Consider the following 17494-nt stretch of genomic DNA (forward strand, 5'->3'; position numbering starts at 1 on the left):
TTCTGTCTTTCCTGCATACCTAAGTTCTGCCCTATCAACAGGACAAGACAGTTTCTTTATTCATTAACCAAGAAAAGCAACACACAGAGGGGACTCCCACATCACCCTAGGGTCTATCCTGATGAATAGCCTACTCACTGGACATTTATTTTGCATATTCCACTGGTTCTTCCCTGATTCTTACAGGCAGTGTCCAACACTAGAATGTGTACCTGGCATTGTAAGTGCAATGTTTCCACAAAGTTTCAATTCCTACACCCCATCTAATCCCATCACCTATTCCTGCACTGTCTTCAACATCTAGACTCCTAACAGGAGCCTCTACACTGGCAGTTCTATACCTGTTGTTTGTGATGCCTTTGGGGTTGCATATAAGATAGCATGCATGTAAGATATTTACATTATGATTCTTAACAGTACCAAATTGCAGTTATGAAGTAGCAATGGAATAATTTTATGGTTTGGGAACACCCCAACATGAGGGATTATATTAAAGGGTCATAGCATTAGGGAGATTGAGAACCACTACTTTATACTCACATCCACCCACAGAACACTTTGTACCACCTAAACTACTCCATGCCCAGATTTCCTGTATCCTCCTACTGAGTATAGGATAGTGAATAAACCCCATTACCTCCATACTTATCTTTTTACTTCCAATGGCATCTAGGCTGGATGGAACAAACACTGCTTCAATATAGAATGGTACCTGAGCTTTGAAGTTCAGACCTCAAACATTGTTCCATATCAAAAACCATGATCCTATATCTAGCCTTCTATATCTTCCATGTTATAACCAAAGCCTAGGCTCCTGCCATGATCCACTCACTGTATGTACCCACATGGCCATTTGTTTTGCTTATACAACTCTACTCTCTACCCACTCTTTCCATGTCCTTATTCAGCCTGAGTCAAACCTGTTGAATGCTCTCCCCAACACACACATATGTGCAAATAGGATACATTCCCCCATATTTTGTAGGATCTAGATTTGCTACAGGCCCACTTCCCACACCCAGTCTAGACACCTGTACCTGGAAGTTGGGATCTATATAGATCTTCATGGTCATAAATTGCACAGCCTTGATAGACCATTTCCTTTGGTGTCGGTACCTATATCCAGGCTGTAGCCAAGACTCACCATATTAGCACCCACTCAGAGTAATTGTTATGCTGCCTACACCACACACTCTGTACGAAGACTTCCCTTGTCTCCTTTAGAGTCTAGCCTATAGTGTAACTCCAAAATAAGTAGATTCATTTTCTTCTACATACCACTGAATCTAGCCCTGGTTACACAGCTAGTGTGCTTGCCTATTCTTGAAACTACAATTTAAAGAAGGAAGTTCTAGGCTTCCACACAGTTTCAATTCCTGAAGCATAGCCTAGTCCTCAGCAACTCCTGCTGTGCTATGGCCAACATATAGACTCCGGATAGTACCCTTTCTACCCACATTCATGGCAAGGGCATTTTGAGACACCTATATCATTCTAATATATTCCTAGACTTTCCCTGTCTTCCTCTACGGTCTAGAATTTTAAAGACTCCTCCCCACACCAAGATACTTGTTTTTCCACATTGACCAGATAAATATGGTTCTGGTTCCCACAGACAAAGAACACACCTAGTCTGGTACAATTTGCCATCTGTTAGCTTCCTCTTGGCCTCAGCATTGTCCTACTCTGGTACCCCAAGTTAGTACTACCATCTTATCCTGGGTATTGCCAACATAGAGCATTTCACCAAGACCTACCTTAATAACATCTACCTGCATGGCATTCTGAGCTTCCTACACCACCATACTCCAAGCATAGATCTCTTACATTCTGCCTTAAAGTATAACCTGGTGACTATAGTCTCCACTCAGTACATTGTGCTGTATCCTGTGGGATCTAGCTTAGATTGAACAGATGCTGCTTTATTCTAGAATGGCACTTAAAAATTCAGTAGAGACCTCTATCCTTGCCCATGGTCCCTATACTCAGACACATGACTATTCTCACCACTGATTTCTCTGCTTACATCTAAGCTTTTGTTAAGACTGTTTCAGCCACATGGTCCTTTGTGCCACCTACACCACTCTACTCCATACCCGTTATTCACATGTCCTCCCCTTTAGTCAAGCTTGTTGAGTATAGCACACACACACACAAGATACTAAATTTTCCACTTCCTGCATAGTACCTGGTATAGTGCCAGTGCACAGACATAGTCTGTTTGGCTATGCTTTGCAGTAGGAGCTTGTAGGGTTCTGCAGGGTTCCACATCCCTCAAGCCGACCTAGTTCTGCCTCCACTTTTTGTATTATAGACAACACAGGGTTTTATCCTGGACATGAAATACCAGTATCCACCAATAGGACCTTTGATACTGTCTACAGCACCACATTCCATACCCAGACTCCCAATTCCTTCCCTAAAGCCAGCTTGTGTATAGCCCACAAACAAGTGGGTACATGTTTTTCTACATCCTACCCACTTGTTGAATATAGGAGCGGATGGGCTGCGTCCCCGCCACCCGACCGCCCACATGGCATAGTCAGTGTACCTGGCGATTCTGAAAACTGCAAGTAGATTTTCAATTCCTGAAGCATAGCCTAGTCCCATCAATTTCTGCAGTTCTGAAGACAACATATAGTCTCCTGTCAGTACCCTCAACACCTACATCTTCCCCGATGATACTTTGAGATGCTGATAGCAGCCCGCTATAGTCCCAGATTTTCCATGTCCTCCTCCAGGGTCTAGACTGTTGAGTATACCTCCCAACAACCAGACACTTTTTACCATATAAAATGAATAAACTCTGATTCCAAAAGCACAGACTGGACCTATTCTGACACACCTTGCTTTCTCCTAGTCGACTCTGCTCCTCAGTAGTATTAGAAATCCTACATCCCAGCCTAGTTCTACTACCTCCTTTTGGGCTATAAACAACATTTAGGCTTCCACCAGGGACTGGCCTGTCCATATCTACATATATGACACTTTCACCTTCATACAACTCCCCTTACCAAACTCAGAGTCCCTCTATCTCCCATTGGGCACTTGTTTTGCATGTCCAGTATGATATAGCATATATTGAATAACCACTGTACAATTTTGTATTGGCACCAGATCAGTGCAATATAGATCTCTTACCTCCCACAGTGTCCAAAATCCTAAGTCCATTGCTAGTTGTACCATCTCTTCATATGATGTAGCTAACTTTGAGTCTCCTGACAAGACCCACCCTATCTCCTCATCAAAGCCCTTTGTCTTACTTAGAGCATCCCACTCCCTACATCTTTTCATGTCCTCTCTGTGAGTCAAGCCTGTTAACTACGCTCACATACAAACAATATACTTACTTTCCATGTCAAATGGGATCTAATTGCCACCCTGTCATGATATGACCGCCAGCACCTTGCAGTAGTGACATATTGTTTTTTCCCATGTGCTCAATTCCCATGCCTTATTATGCCCTACCTCTTCCTCCTGTGTTGTAGCCAACACCTTGGCTCACATCATGATCAGCCTACTCATATCTATCCAAAGGATTCTTTTTTAAGCTCATGTCATAATACTCTAAATCTATATGTTCCCAAGTCCTCTCCCTTGGTCTTGCTTGTGAGTATTCTCTCCACTGGATGTTTGTTTGTTCCACATGCCAGCGGATATCTTCTGGCTCCCATAGTCTATGAACAGATCTAGCCTGGCTGCCTGGACTTTCAATAGTGATCCCTTTCTATAGATTTTCAGTTATTACACCCTACCATCACCTCATCCTGTGCTCTTCAACATCTACACTTCCAGCAGTTCCCTCACAACCATAAGATTATTTGTGCTGCATAAACCCCCACACACTCCATACCCAAAATTTCTAGTGCACCACCAGGATCTAACCTATTGAGTACCCACCCCCTCTTATACTTAAATATTATGTACTTATATTACATAGCCCATGATATCTAGCCTAGATAGAATAGCCTTTTCTTTGCTTTGGAATGGCACCTATTCCCTACTTAGAGAACTCTACCTACTACAGGGTTGAAATCTAAAGCCTAGGCCTACTTCTCCCTCTATCTGTGTTGTTTCTATATCCAGAGTCTAGCTAGGACCTGTAAAAACCACCTCCACCTACAGGATCCCTTGTGCAGGCTTTGCAGGTTATCCGAACCCATTCCATAATCAGTGTTTGCATGTCTGTTGCCTTAGTCAAGCCTGTTTATATTACCACCACCATGACCTCAGTTTGGTTTGACATCTCTAGCCTTCTGTATCTTCTCAAATACTGTGTCCCAGCCTACTTTGACCACATCCTCCTGTGCTGTATTCAATATCTAGTCTTGCCCCAGTACCCAGTCTATTCATAAATACCCACAGTAACTACCATTTTATTTGCCAGTATCATCTTACTCGAATTCTAGACTTCCACCAGAATCTAGATTTGTGAGTACCCCTAGTTGTTACCCAGGGTCTATACTGGTGAGTCACATCTACCCACAGCTGAATATTCATTTTTCACATACTATGAAACCTAGTCTATATTGAATCACCACTGATTTGTCCCAGAATGACTACCTGTACTTTGCTGTAGAGATCTATAACTCATCTAGGGTCCCAAATTCAAGATTCTCAGTAGGTCTACAATCTTTCATCTGTAATACAGCCCATACCTAGGTTCTCAACTTCTTCTGGCCTATTCACACTCACCTACAGAATACTTTATGTTGCTGATGCCATGCAATTCCATACCTAACCTTGCCATGTCTTCACCCAGGGTCAAGCCGGTAGAGATTACCTCCACTACCCACATACACAAGATAACTTGTCTTTCCACATCTTATCTGATCTAGTCTGGGTGCAGTTTCGGTGACTAGAGGCTAGGAAGTTAATACTCCACCTTTTCATATTTATTCATATCTATTCATATTTATTCATAGGTGTAATAAATGCTGTTCAAATCACAAGGGTGTGGGGTCATCAGCTGGAGCTTGGTCAACCTACCACGTTTCATCCACCTAATACCAACCAAACAAAAACAACATAGTGTCTCTCTTCTAGCATTCATCAACTTTCAATAGCCTTCATTTGGGGGGGGGTATTCTTGTGCCACTCCCCTACCTATTCTAGAATATCAATAGACTCCCTCTTGTGAAAATCTTGTGCAGGCAACCATTGTTACAATGGATTCATGAGTGTAGTAGTCCTGTTATATCTAGAAAACATGGAATTATTGCTTTTGTGATGACGATGAATTAGAAGCTCAAAGAAGAGATGTAAGATAGGCTTAGGAATTTAGGAGTTACTTATGAATAGATCATATTTCAATCTCAAGATTGATTAATAATCTTGAGATTATTGATAAAAATAAATGAAGTTTAATAATAGTTTCTTCCTTATTTTCTTAATGAATTTTATCTTTTTCAATTTTATTGTGGCATAATTCACAAAATTTTTACACCCTTAACATGGGAAATGTCAACATCCTAGGTTAAAATTGCAATTTATTTAAATTAAAAAATGTTCTTGTGCTGGGAGCCGATTTGAATAGCTGCCATTACAAGATGGCATTTGGCCCCAGCCTTGCTTGATAGATAACTCCATATTAGGGTTGCAGTTCTTCCACTGGAAAACAGGGTGAGTTGTTGTGATCTAGCTGCCCACACTTCCCCTGACCAGCAGGGGAACATCCTGTAACTGACAGGGATGTTCCCCTGCTTTCTTTCCTGCCGGTGGGTCTCCAGAAAAGCAGTTAAAGTATCAAAGTATCAAAAATTGCTAGGCAGACTCCCTATATAAGCAGCTATAGTTCAGGGCTCATGGCCCCTTGCTTTCTGCTCTCCCTACAACCAAGAGGCTCCAATAAAGCGTGATTTGAGAAGAATCCTTGTCTGGTGGCTGTTCCTTCCTGCTGGTCAGAAAGTTCGCCGCATTCTTGAGGGATAATAATTTAGTTATTGTATTGCTGTGAGGAGACACAATGACCAAAATAGCTTATAGTTCATTTAGGTGGGGGCTTGTTCAGTTTCAAAGTGTTAGTACATAATCATTACAGTGTAGAGTGACAGCAAACAGACAGACATGAATCTAGAAAAGTAGCTGAGAGCCCACATCTCATCTTCAAGTTGTAGGCAAGAGAAAGAAAGAGACTAGGCCTGGAATCTACTGTTGAAGACCCAAAGTCCACCCCTACAAAGCCACACCTACTACAACAATACCATACCTCCTAATCCTTACTAGATAGTACCACTAACTGGCGAGAAAGCATACAAGTATATGAGCCTAAGGGCTTTTCTCATTCAAACCACCACAGGTAATAAGAATCTATTAATTCTTATAGACTTTGGGAATTAAAAAGTCAAACAAAATATCTCGGTTAAGAATTGAAAAGGTTTCATAGTGCATTGCATATTAATGAATTTATATTTTTTTATGTATATATCTGTTTCAGGCCAGAACTCTTTGATTGGAATAATGTGGTTTCCCAGCAGTCAGCCACACAAAGACTGGAGCATGCCTTCAATATCGCCAAATGTCACTTAGGCATAGAAAAGCTTCTTGATCCTGAAGGTTGGTACATTTCCTGACTATCTTAATTTTTAATATGGTTTGTCTTAATTATTTTCTGTCTCAGTCAGACTTTACAGTTACGTATAGTAAACACAAAATAAAAAGTCATGCAGAATGAGATCCCGTGTAAACAATAACTATAAGTAGAAAGGAATGTATTTTAGTGCTTTTCTGTGTTCTGAGAATATAAAACGTGCTAGGGTCTATCTGATATTACAAATTCACATAAAAATATAGTTCTCAATATACAAAGTTTTAAAACTGAAGTGTAGCACTTTGTGAGGACAAAGAGGAAAACAAAAAAAAATTCTACACTATTTGTAACTCATGGTTGGCGCATGCTGTATTGGAGAACATTTATTACAAATAATTACAAATACATAATTATTTAATTATTCTACCCAATGATTTGATAGATAACTCAGCTATAATTGATTAATTACTCTTGTTAATTTAGTTCATGTGCTTTCTAAAAGGCAATATAGTTTATTATTTAAATCAGAATGTTTAAACCTGCACTGCTTCTGTTAGAATTTGCCATTTGGGGGAGGTCATCAGTTGATGGTTATTTATGTTTGGCCTCATTAATTGGCAGAAAGAATTGCAGGATTTATATTTTTACTATATCACTCTTAAATAATTTCCATCTTTGTCACTGAAACTACAAATCCATATCTTCTGGGCACCTGAATTAGCAGCATATTGATTTCTTGACCTCTGACTTCTTCTTTCCTGGTACCCAATGAGACACTTCTGTATTGTGCTAACATTGTGAAATTAGTATGTTGTCCCTTTGCTAAGACATGACCAAACATTTAGAAGTTTAAGTAGCAAAATTAGTGAGTTCTTAATATGAATGAAATTGATACTTGGGCAGAAACTGAAGAATATAGAAATTTATAATTAAATGATCTTTGAAATATTAAATTATTTTTTAAACAGGACATACTCAAGAGGTGTTTCTGACAGGTTACATTCTGAAAAATGTTTGAAATGACTCAAAAGATCAAATTTTACTGATAAATTTATTGTCAATTAAAGTCTAGTCTTAATTGTTTCAGTTATGAAACATGTTTAATAGAACTCATCTTGTAGTTTCTTATTAGAACAGGGATAATTAACAACAAATAAGCTCAGAAAATGATATTCTCAGGTGATATGATACAATAAATAAGACACTTCCTGCCAAGCTTGAGGACCCGGGTTCAAGCCTTACTACCGACATGGTAGAAGGAAATAACAAACTCTGATATATTATGCTCTGACCTCAACATATTTTGGAATGTGTGTACCTATGTGTACATGCATACATGTGTGCACATACACACACACTGTAGAAATGTATTTTTGATTAATTTATTCTATATGTCTTTTACATCATGTTTCTTGATCCCATTCATTTCCCTGTTCCATAGCATCTGACTTATGCCTTGCATACCACCCAAATAAAACAAAACTTAAGAGAAAATAGAAAATTAAAAAGCAGAAAGCTAAAAATCTTGCCATGGAAGCTGCAGTGTGACACAGTGAGTCACGCTTTGAATACCTTTGTCAGTTTTTTTTTTATTTGCAATTGTTCATTGCAAAGAATCATGCTTCTGGTTCAAGTCCTCTGGTTTATACTACCCTATCAATAGGTAATGGGGACAGCTATTCCATACTCACAAATTTGGGGCTAGCTTATCCACACTTCTCCTAACAGGGCTGTCTCTATAGTTCTGCCCTGGATTGGTTCAAGGCCATTTCTCCTGGGTGTTGCAGCTTGTGAGAGTCAGGGATAGCTCTCCCACTCTTATGACTACAGGGACAGCTGTCCCACCTACTACAGGCCCTGGCACCTCAAGACACATAAGAAATGTGGAGAGCTCTCCTATGTTTACAACAGACTGGACTGGCTCTTCCACCCTGAGCTAAGAGGAATGATTCTATTGTGTGTCCTTGGTGAGGTACAGAGCCTGCTCTCCTGAGCGTATGGCTACCAGTATGGTTTTATCACTATTAAAGTCAAAGATTCAACTCTACAACAATGCCCAAGACATCGGTGGGCCAGAGATGAGGTAGGAGGGCAGCACTACCCTGCCCATGCAGTCACAGGACAGATGAGAAATTGTGAGAACTCTGCTGGGCTTACAAATCTGGGGCTGGCTCACACACAGCTGAGCTGACATGATTGGCTCTATTGTGCTACCCTGGAGAGGCGCAGGGCCTGCTCGCCTTAGCTTTGCAGCTGGTAGTAGTCCAGTACAGTTTTGCTGCTTTTATGGTCACAGGGTAAGATATAACACCTGCCCCATATATTGATGTGCAAGTAATGGGGTAGAAGGGTAGCGCTCCCCTGCCCATGCACCAACAAGACAGAGGAGAAATAGGGAGAGCTCTTCTATACTTACAACTTTGGGGCTGGCTCACCCACATCTGAACTGACAAGGTGAGGAGGAGGGCCTGCTCTGCCAAGTATTTTGGAGGACAGAGATAACTCTCCTACTTCTATAACCACAGGGTCATCTCAAAGACCTCCCTAAGACAGTGATGGGCAGGGAGGAGGAGGGGATGTATCCTATACCCATACCACCACCAAAGTGATGGCTAATGGTGTCAGCTCTCCCATACACACAAATTTGGGGATTGACCACCCACACCTCTGCTAACAGATTGTCTCTATTAGGCTCTCTCGGCATGGTTTGGGGCCAGTTCTCCCAGGTATTGCAGCTTTGGGGATCTGGGATAGCTCCCCCACACTTATGACTACAGCTCCAACTCTGCTACCTGCTATGGGCCCTGGCACCACAAGACACATGAGAAATGGGGAGTGTTCTCCCATGCTTACTATTTCTGGGCCGGCTCATCCACAACTGAGCTAACAGGGATGGCTTTATTGCACTACCTTGGTGAAGAACATGGTCCACTCTCCTGAGTGTTGTAGCTGATTGTACTCCAGTACAGTGTTCCAGATCTTATGGTCACACGGTCAGCTCTAACACTTGTCCAGAACATCGATGGATGAGGTATGGGGTAGGAGAGCAGTTCTGCCCTGCCCATGCAGCCACATGAGAAAAGGGGAGAGCTCACCCATGCTTACAACTTCAGACCTGGCTCACTCACACCTGAACTGGCAATGTTGGCACTATTGTGCTGCCCTATTGAGAAGCAGGGCCTGCTCTTCCAAGTTTTGCAGATGATTAGGGTCAAAGATAAGTTATTTTCTGCTCTAATGACCATGGGGTTAGCTCAGAGACCTTCCTCAGACATTTATCTGGGGGGAGAGGATAGCACTCTCCCACCTATGGTACCACCAAACATAGCTAAATGGAGATAGCCCTCCCATACTCAGTTGGGGACCTAGCTCAACCACACCTCTCCTAATGAGGCTGTCACTATTGTTCTGCCCTGGCATGATCTAGGGCCAGTTCTCCTAAGTATTGCACCTGGTAAGGGTCAGGGATAGCTCTCCCATAGTTATAACTACAGGGCCAGCATTCATATCTGTTATAGGACCTAGCATATCAAGGCACATGAGAAATGTTGAGAGCTCTCCTATGGTACAACTTTGGGACTGGCTCATCCATACCTGTGCTAACAGGGATGGCTCTATTGCAATGCCTTGGTGAGGTTCAGGGCTTCCATTCCTAAGTGTTGCAGTGGGCTGTAGTTCATGACAGTTTCTCTTCTGGTCACAGGGTCAGCTCTACCACTTGTCTCAGACATTGATGGACCAGGGATGGGGCAGGGTCAGCCATCACCTGCCCATGCAGCAATAAGACAGAGGAGAAATGGGGAGAGCTCTCCCATGCTTACAATTTTCGGGATATCTCACCTATATCTGAGCATACTTGGTTGGCTGTATTGTGCTGCCCTGGTGAGGTGCAGGGACTGCTCTCTTGAGTATTGAGCTCGTGGTGGTTCAGTGTAGTTTTCCTGATCTAATAATCATAGGATCAGCTCTACCCCCAGCCCCAGAAAACAAAAGGTCATAGGTAGGATAGGAGGGCTTCTCCTCACTGCCCATGCACCCACAAGACAGATAAAAATTGGGGAGAGGTATCCCATGTTTACAATGTTAGAGCTGGTGTATCCACTCCTGAACTGTCATGGTTGATTCTATTGTGCTGCCTTGGTGAGGTGCAAGGCATGATCTCCTGAGTATTGCAGCTGGTCATGGTTCTGTATGGTTCTCCTGCTCTTATGATTACAGAGATCAGCTCTAACTTTAGCAGCCCCACACATTTATGGGCTTGGGATGGGGTTGGCAGGCAGCCGCCCCATGCCCATGCAGTCACAAATCAGATGTGAAATCCAGAGAGCAATCCAATGGTTACAACATTAGGGCTGGCTCATCCACTTATGAGCTGACACAGATAGCTATATTGTGATTCCCTGACAAGGTACATGGCCTGCTCTGCTGAGTGTAGTAGCTGGTAGGGATCAGATATAGCTCTCATGCTCTTATATCCACAGTGGAGGCTCTGTCACCTGCCACCAGAAATTGATGGATGGGGGAGGAGGGAGGCAGCTCCCTTCAACATGTGTTGCTACCAAATAAGTGGGTAATGGGGACAACTCTCACATGCTCACAACTTGGAGGCTGCCTCACCCATACCTGACCCTACATGGTTAGCTCTACTGTAGTTCCTTGGTGATGTGAAGGACCAGTTCTCTTGAGTGTTATAGCTGGTGATAATCCAATACAGTTTTCTCACTCTTAATATCACAATGTTTATCCTCATTGAAAGACATCGATGGATCAGACATGGGCTAGCAGGAATACTCACTCCCTGCCCATACAGCCACAAGATAGATGAGAAATGTGGAGCGCTCTCCTTTGGGTACAACATTGAGGCTGGTTCTCCCACATCTGAGCTGATATGGTTGGCTCTTTTGTGGTACCCATGGTGTGGTGCAGGGGCTGCTCTGCTGAAAGTTTTAGCTGGTGGTAGTCCAAAGTAGTTTTCTGGCTCTTATGATCACAGGATCAACTCTACCCCTAGCACCAGACATTGATGGGCTACGATATGGTACAGGACACCCCTCTCCGGCCGATGCAACAATAAGATGAAGGAGAAATGTGGAGATGTACAACCCCATGCTTACAGGTTTGGGGTTGAGTCCCCTGTACCTGAACTCTAGTGGCAATGCACAATAAACAAAAAGTTTAGAGACTGATATTGAGGTTCAACCTGATGATCTGAAAAGCAAAGCAGTCAGCTACTGGTTCTTGCCTCAACCTCAGTCTGAAATGGTGATCCTGTCAACAGGAAACTCAGAAAGAGATTGTGCCTGTGAGCTGTCTCCTCCTGTTTTATAATCTTTTCTAAGGCTGGAATTAAAGGCATACACCACTGGGATGAAAGGCATGCACTGCATGCTTTCAGTGACAAAATAGTATGGCTACTAGGATTAAAGGTATGTATTAGCACTACCTGGTCTCTAAGGCCATGGGGGCTGTTTTACCCTCGGATCTTCAGGCAAGATTTACTTACTAAAATACAATTGAAATGCCACTATGAAGCTGTTAGCTCTATTGTGCTGCACTAGTGAGGTACAGGGCCTGTTCTCCTGAGTGTTGTCGCTGGTGGTGGTTCAATATAGTTTTCCTGCCATAATGGTCAGAGAGCCAATTATATCCCCAGCCCCAAAATATGATGAACCAGGAATGACCACTCTCGCCTGCTAATGCAGCTTCAAGATGGACCAAAATGGTGAGAGCTCTCCCATGCTTCCAAGTTTGGGAATGACTCATCCATAGCTGTGCTATCAGGCCTGCTCTGCTTAGTGTTGTAGTTATTGTGTCCCAGGACTGTTTTCTTGCTCTCATGGTGACAAGGTAAGCTCTTCCACCTGCCCCAGACATTGAAAGTCCAGGAATGGGTAAGAAGGTAGCACTTCCCTGCCAATGCAGCCATAAGACAGATGAAAAAATGGGTAGTGCTCTCCCGTGCTTATAACTTCTGGGTTGGCTCACAAACACACGGGCTGACAATGTTGACTGCATTTGCTGCCCTGATGAGATGCAGGGTCTGTTCTTCTAAGTTTTACAGCTGGTACTAGTCCAATAGTTTTCTGGCATTTATGATCACAGGGTCAACTCTAACTCCTGCAAAAGACATTGATGGGCTGAGATGGGGTAGAGGATATTTCTCCCTTGCCCATACAACTCTTCCCCAGCGGCAGATATTGATGAACAGGGATGGGGTTGGAGGTAGTCCCCTGCTTCCCAGCAGCCACATGACAGATGAGAAATAGAGAGAGCTCTCCCATGCTTACAAATTTGGAGCTGGCTCATCCACACATGAGCTGATCTGGTTGGCTCTATTGTACTGCCCTGTTGATATGCATGGCTTTCTGTTCTGCATCTTGCAGCTGGTGGGGGTCAGAGATAACCTCTTATCCTCATATGACCACAGTGCCTGCTCTAACACCTTCCCTAGATTTGATGAGTAGTAGGGAGCAGGGGAGCAACACTGCCCCAAACATGGTGCCAAAAGCAGATGTATAAGGCAATAGCTCTGACATGCTCACACTTTGGGGCAGGCTTGCTCATACCTCCACTTACATGGATGTCTATTGTGCTGCTCTGGCATGGTGCAGGGCCACCTCATCCAGGTATTGCAGCTGGTAGCAATCACTAATAGCTCTCCTACTCTTTTGACCACAGGGCTAGATGGCTCTGTTGTAATGCCTTGTTGAGATGCAGGGCCTGCTCTCCTGAGTGTTGCAGCTATTGTGTTCCAGTACAGCTTTCTGTTTTTATGATCCCAGGGTCAGATCTACCACCTGGCCCAGACATTCATGTGTCAGTGATGGGTTAGGAGGATAGCACTCCCATGCAATGCAGGCATAGGAGTGATGAGAAATGGGGAACACTCTCGCATGCTTACAACTTGGTGGTTGACTTACTATATCCGCTGGGGCTGCCCTGGTGCAGCCTGGTGTCCTGAGTGGTTCAGCTGCTTGTGGTCCAGTAGAGTCTTATCACTCTTAGGATCATAGGGACAGCTCTACCACCTGCCTGATCACTTATGAGTCAGGGATGGAGAAAGTAGGCAGCTTTCTCCTGCCCAAGTAACCACAAGACAGAAGAAAAAATGGAAAGAGCTATCCCATACTTACAACTTCAGGCCTTGGTCACCCACACATGAGCTGAAAATGTGGGCTTCATTTTGTTGTCCTGTTGAGGTTCAGGGCTTTCTCTGGGGTGTTTTGCAGTTAGTGGGGGGTCAGAGATAGCTCTTATGCATTTATAACCCCACACTCTGTTCTACCAGCTTTCCCAGGCTTTGATGAGTGGAGGGAGGAGGACTATTCTCTCCCATGCATGCCACCACAAAAGAGATGGGTAATTTTGACAATTCCCACAAACTCACAATTTAGGGCTTATTTGCCCATATCACTATTTAAAGAGTTGTCACTATTCTTCTGCCATGGGATGGTAAAGTGCCAGGATGTCAGAATATTGTTGCTACCACTTATAAGGGATAGCGCTCTCAATCTTTTGATGTCTTCCAATTTCTGTTTGTCTTTTCCTCCATTTCTTTGGGGGAAATTACTCATTTCCTCTTTACGAGTTTCAAACATTCTCCTGAAGTTATTTTTTAGGTAATTTTATTCTGCTTCATCTATATTTGGTTGTTCAAGTCTTGCTATTGTAGGGTCTCTAGATTTTACTGGTGTCATGTTGTTCTTTGTGGTGTTGCATGTGTTCTTAGCTTGTCTACTCATCTTTTCCTCTAATTAGTGTGGTTGGGGCTGTCTGTGATTCTGCTGATTAATCTTGTAGGTGCCAGTGAATCTAAGGCTCTTTGGTCACTCCATGTTCCTGGAGGTTGCTTAGTGCTCTAGGAATTTGCTCTGTTCACTTGGAGTTTGCTGTCTCAGACCTGCTCTGGCCTCAGTTGTGTGCTCAGACCTGTTTTGGTAAATGTCCCTGGTCTGGATCCACTCCTGCAGAGGTCCCTGGCTTGGGGTTGGTCCTGCAAAGGACTTGGGTATGCCAATTCTGACAGAGGACCTCACTCAGGCCTACTCCCTCAGAAGTCCCAGACTCATGCATGGATCCGCAGAAATCTCTGGTTCCTACCTACTCCCTCAGATGTCATAGACTCACTCTTAGACCCACAGAAGTCCTGGCTCAGGTCTACTCCATCGAAGGTCCCAGATTCATCCTTGGGCCCACAGCGGTCTCTGGCTCAGGTGCACTTGCTCAGCGGTTGCTCCCCTATACCTGCTCCTGCAGAGTTTTCTGTCTCAGGTCTGCTCTGGCCCAGGGTGCTGGCTCAGTTCTGCCTCTGCAGAAGTCAATGGTCTGGGTCTGCTCCTGCTCCCATGGAGCTCGCTCCAACCTAGGTAGCTGGCTCAATTCTGCATCAGTAAATGACCCTGGTCTGGATCTGTTAATGCTCCCATGGAGTTCACTGTTCCAGTCTTATTCCAGCCTAGGTCACTGGTTCATTCCTGCTCTTTTGGAGATCACTGCCTCAGACCTGCTCTGGCCTAAGTTGCTGGCTCAGTCTCTCTCTCAATCTTTTGAACCCAGGGAAAGGTATTCCACCAACCACAGGTGCTGTCACAACATGAAGATGAGAGAAATAGGGAGAGGTTAATCGATGCTTATATCTTCAGTGTTGGCTCATCCACGCCTGTACTGATATAGTTGGCTCTATTGTGCTGCCCTGGTGAGGTGCAGGGCCTGCTCTCCTGAGTGTTGCACTTGATGGTGGTCCAGTATAATTTTCCCACTCTTATTATCATAAGGACAGCTCTAGCCCCAGCTCCAGACAATGATGGACCAGGGATGGGATAGGAGGTCCACTCTTCCCTGCCCATGCAGTGTCAAGATGGATGAAAAATGGAGAGGTATCCCCATTGCTTAAATTTGGGGATGGCTCATGCATACATAAGGTAATAAAGGTAATAGAGGGATAGCTCTATTGTGCTACCTTGTTGTGAGGCATGACCTGTTCTCCTGAGTGTTGTAGCTATTGTGTTCCAGTACTGTTTTCCTGTGCTTATGGTCACAGGGTCAGTTCTACCACCTGCACTAGAAATTGAAGATCTGGGGATGGCATCGAATGGCATAGTTTCCCTGCCAATACAGCCTTTAGACACATGAGAAATGGGGAGTGCTCTCCCATGCTTGCAATTTTTGTGCTGGCTCACCAACATCTGAGCTGACACTGTTGACTCTGTTTGCTGCCCTGGTGAGATGCAGGGTCTGCTCTTTTAAGTTTTGTAGCTGCTGGTGGTCCAATGGAGTTTTTAGGGTCATATGACCACAGGGTAAGCTCTTCCCCTAGGAGCAGAATTGATGGGCTCAGATGGGGTAGGGGTCAGTATCTCCTACCCATGCAGCCACAAGACAGATGAGAAATGGGGTGATCTCTCCCATGTTTACAAGATCAGGGATGACCCAACCATACCTGAGCTGGTATTGTTGACTCCATTGTTGTGCCCTGTTGAGGTAAAGGGCCTGCTCTGCTGAGTCTTGAAACTGGTAAGGGACAGAAATAGCTCTTGTTCTCTTATGAATGAAGTGTCAACTCTAACACCTTCTCCAGATTTGATGAGTGGGGAGTAGAAGGAGGGCAACTCTTCCCTTAGCATGCCATCAAAAATAAATGGGTAATGGGGACATCACTTACATGCTCAAATATTAGGGATGACTCACTCACATCTTTTCTTATGGGGTTGTCTCTATTTTGCTGCCCTGTCATAGTGCAGGGCTAGCTTAATCACCTGTGGCAGCTAGTGGCAATCACAAATAGATCTCACATTTTTATATCCGGGGGCAAAATCTGCTACCTGCTTCAAGCCCAGGCACTACAAGACAGATGAGAAATGTAGGGAACTCTCTCCTTCTTCAGCACCACAGCTGGCTCCTTCATATCTGAGTTAACAGTGATTACTCTGTTGTGATGCCTTGTGGAGGTGCAGGGCCTGCTCTCCTGACTGTTACAGCAATTGTGTTCCAGTACAGTTTTCTGCTCTTATGGTGACAGGGTCAGCTCTACCACCCGACTCACACATTTATGGGCTGGAGATGGGGTAGGAGGTCCACTATACCCTGCCCATGAAACCATAAGATTAATGAGAAATGGGGAGTCTCCTGCCATGTTTACAGCTTCAGGGCTGGCTCATCCACACCTGAATCATCAATTTTGGCTTTTTGTGCTGCTTTGTTGAGTTGTAGGGCCTGCTCTCCTGGGTGGTTCAGCTGTCATGTGTCATGTAATGATCCAGAAGAGCTTATAGTTATAGAGACAACTCTACTCCCTTCCTCAAACATTGATGGGCCAGGGATGGGATAGGCAGGCTGCTCTCCCCTGCAGAAACAGCCATAAGACAGAAGACAAATTGGAAGATCTATCCAATGCTTTCAGCTTCATCTCATCCATACCTGAACTGACTATGTGGGCTCTATTGTGCTGACCTATTGAGGAACAAGGCTAACTCTGCTAATTGTAGCCATTGGTGGGAGTCAGAGATAGCTCTCATGTACTTATGACCCCAGGGTCTACTTTATTACCTTTCCCAGGCTTTGAAGAGTAGAGGAGGAGGAGGGCATCTCTCCCTCACCCATGTCATCACCAAACAGATGGGTTAAAGATGGTTACTTAAAAGAAATCCTACACTAGCTCAGAATAGAGAAATAGATGGTTATTTATTTAGGGGTAAACTCACAAATCAGAATCCCCTGCTGGAACAGAGATCACAAACCAACTGCAACTGGAACAGAGGGAGAGGCTGGAAAAGAGGCCGGACACATGCTCTGCATCAGCATATAGAGTATAAGAGACCACGCCCCAGTGGGTGGATTACCACTAACTGTAAGACTTCCTACAGCAATTGGGTAATTGTGACAGCTCTCACATACTCACAATTTGGGGCTGGTTCACCCACATCTCCACTTATTGGGTTGTCTCTATTATGCTGCCCTGTCATGATG

General features: G+C 44.0%; 1 protein-coding gene across 1 annotated transcript in view; it reads left to right on the forward strand.

Annotated features, from left to right (window-relative positions):
• Positions 1–17494, forward strand: part of LOC101982181 (dystrophin-like) — a 681579-nt gene that overhangs the window by 453384 nt on the left and 210701 nt on the right. Inside the window, exon 7 of the mRNA XM_013354813.1 lies at positions 6437–6555. Coding sequence (XP_013210267.1) covers positions 6437–6555 — 119 coding nt within the window. The remainder of the gene's footprint in view (positions 1–6436; positions 6556–17494) is intronic.

This window comes from Microtus ochrogaster, unplaced genomic scaffold, assembly GCF_000317375.1.
Source record: "Microtus ochrogaster isolate Prairie Vole_2 unplaced genomic scaffold, MicOch1.0 UNK71, whole genome shotgun sequence".
NCBI classification, from domain to species: Eukaryota; Metazoa; Chordata; class Mammalia; order Rodentia; family Cricetidae; genus Microtus; species Microtus ochrogaster.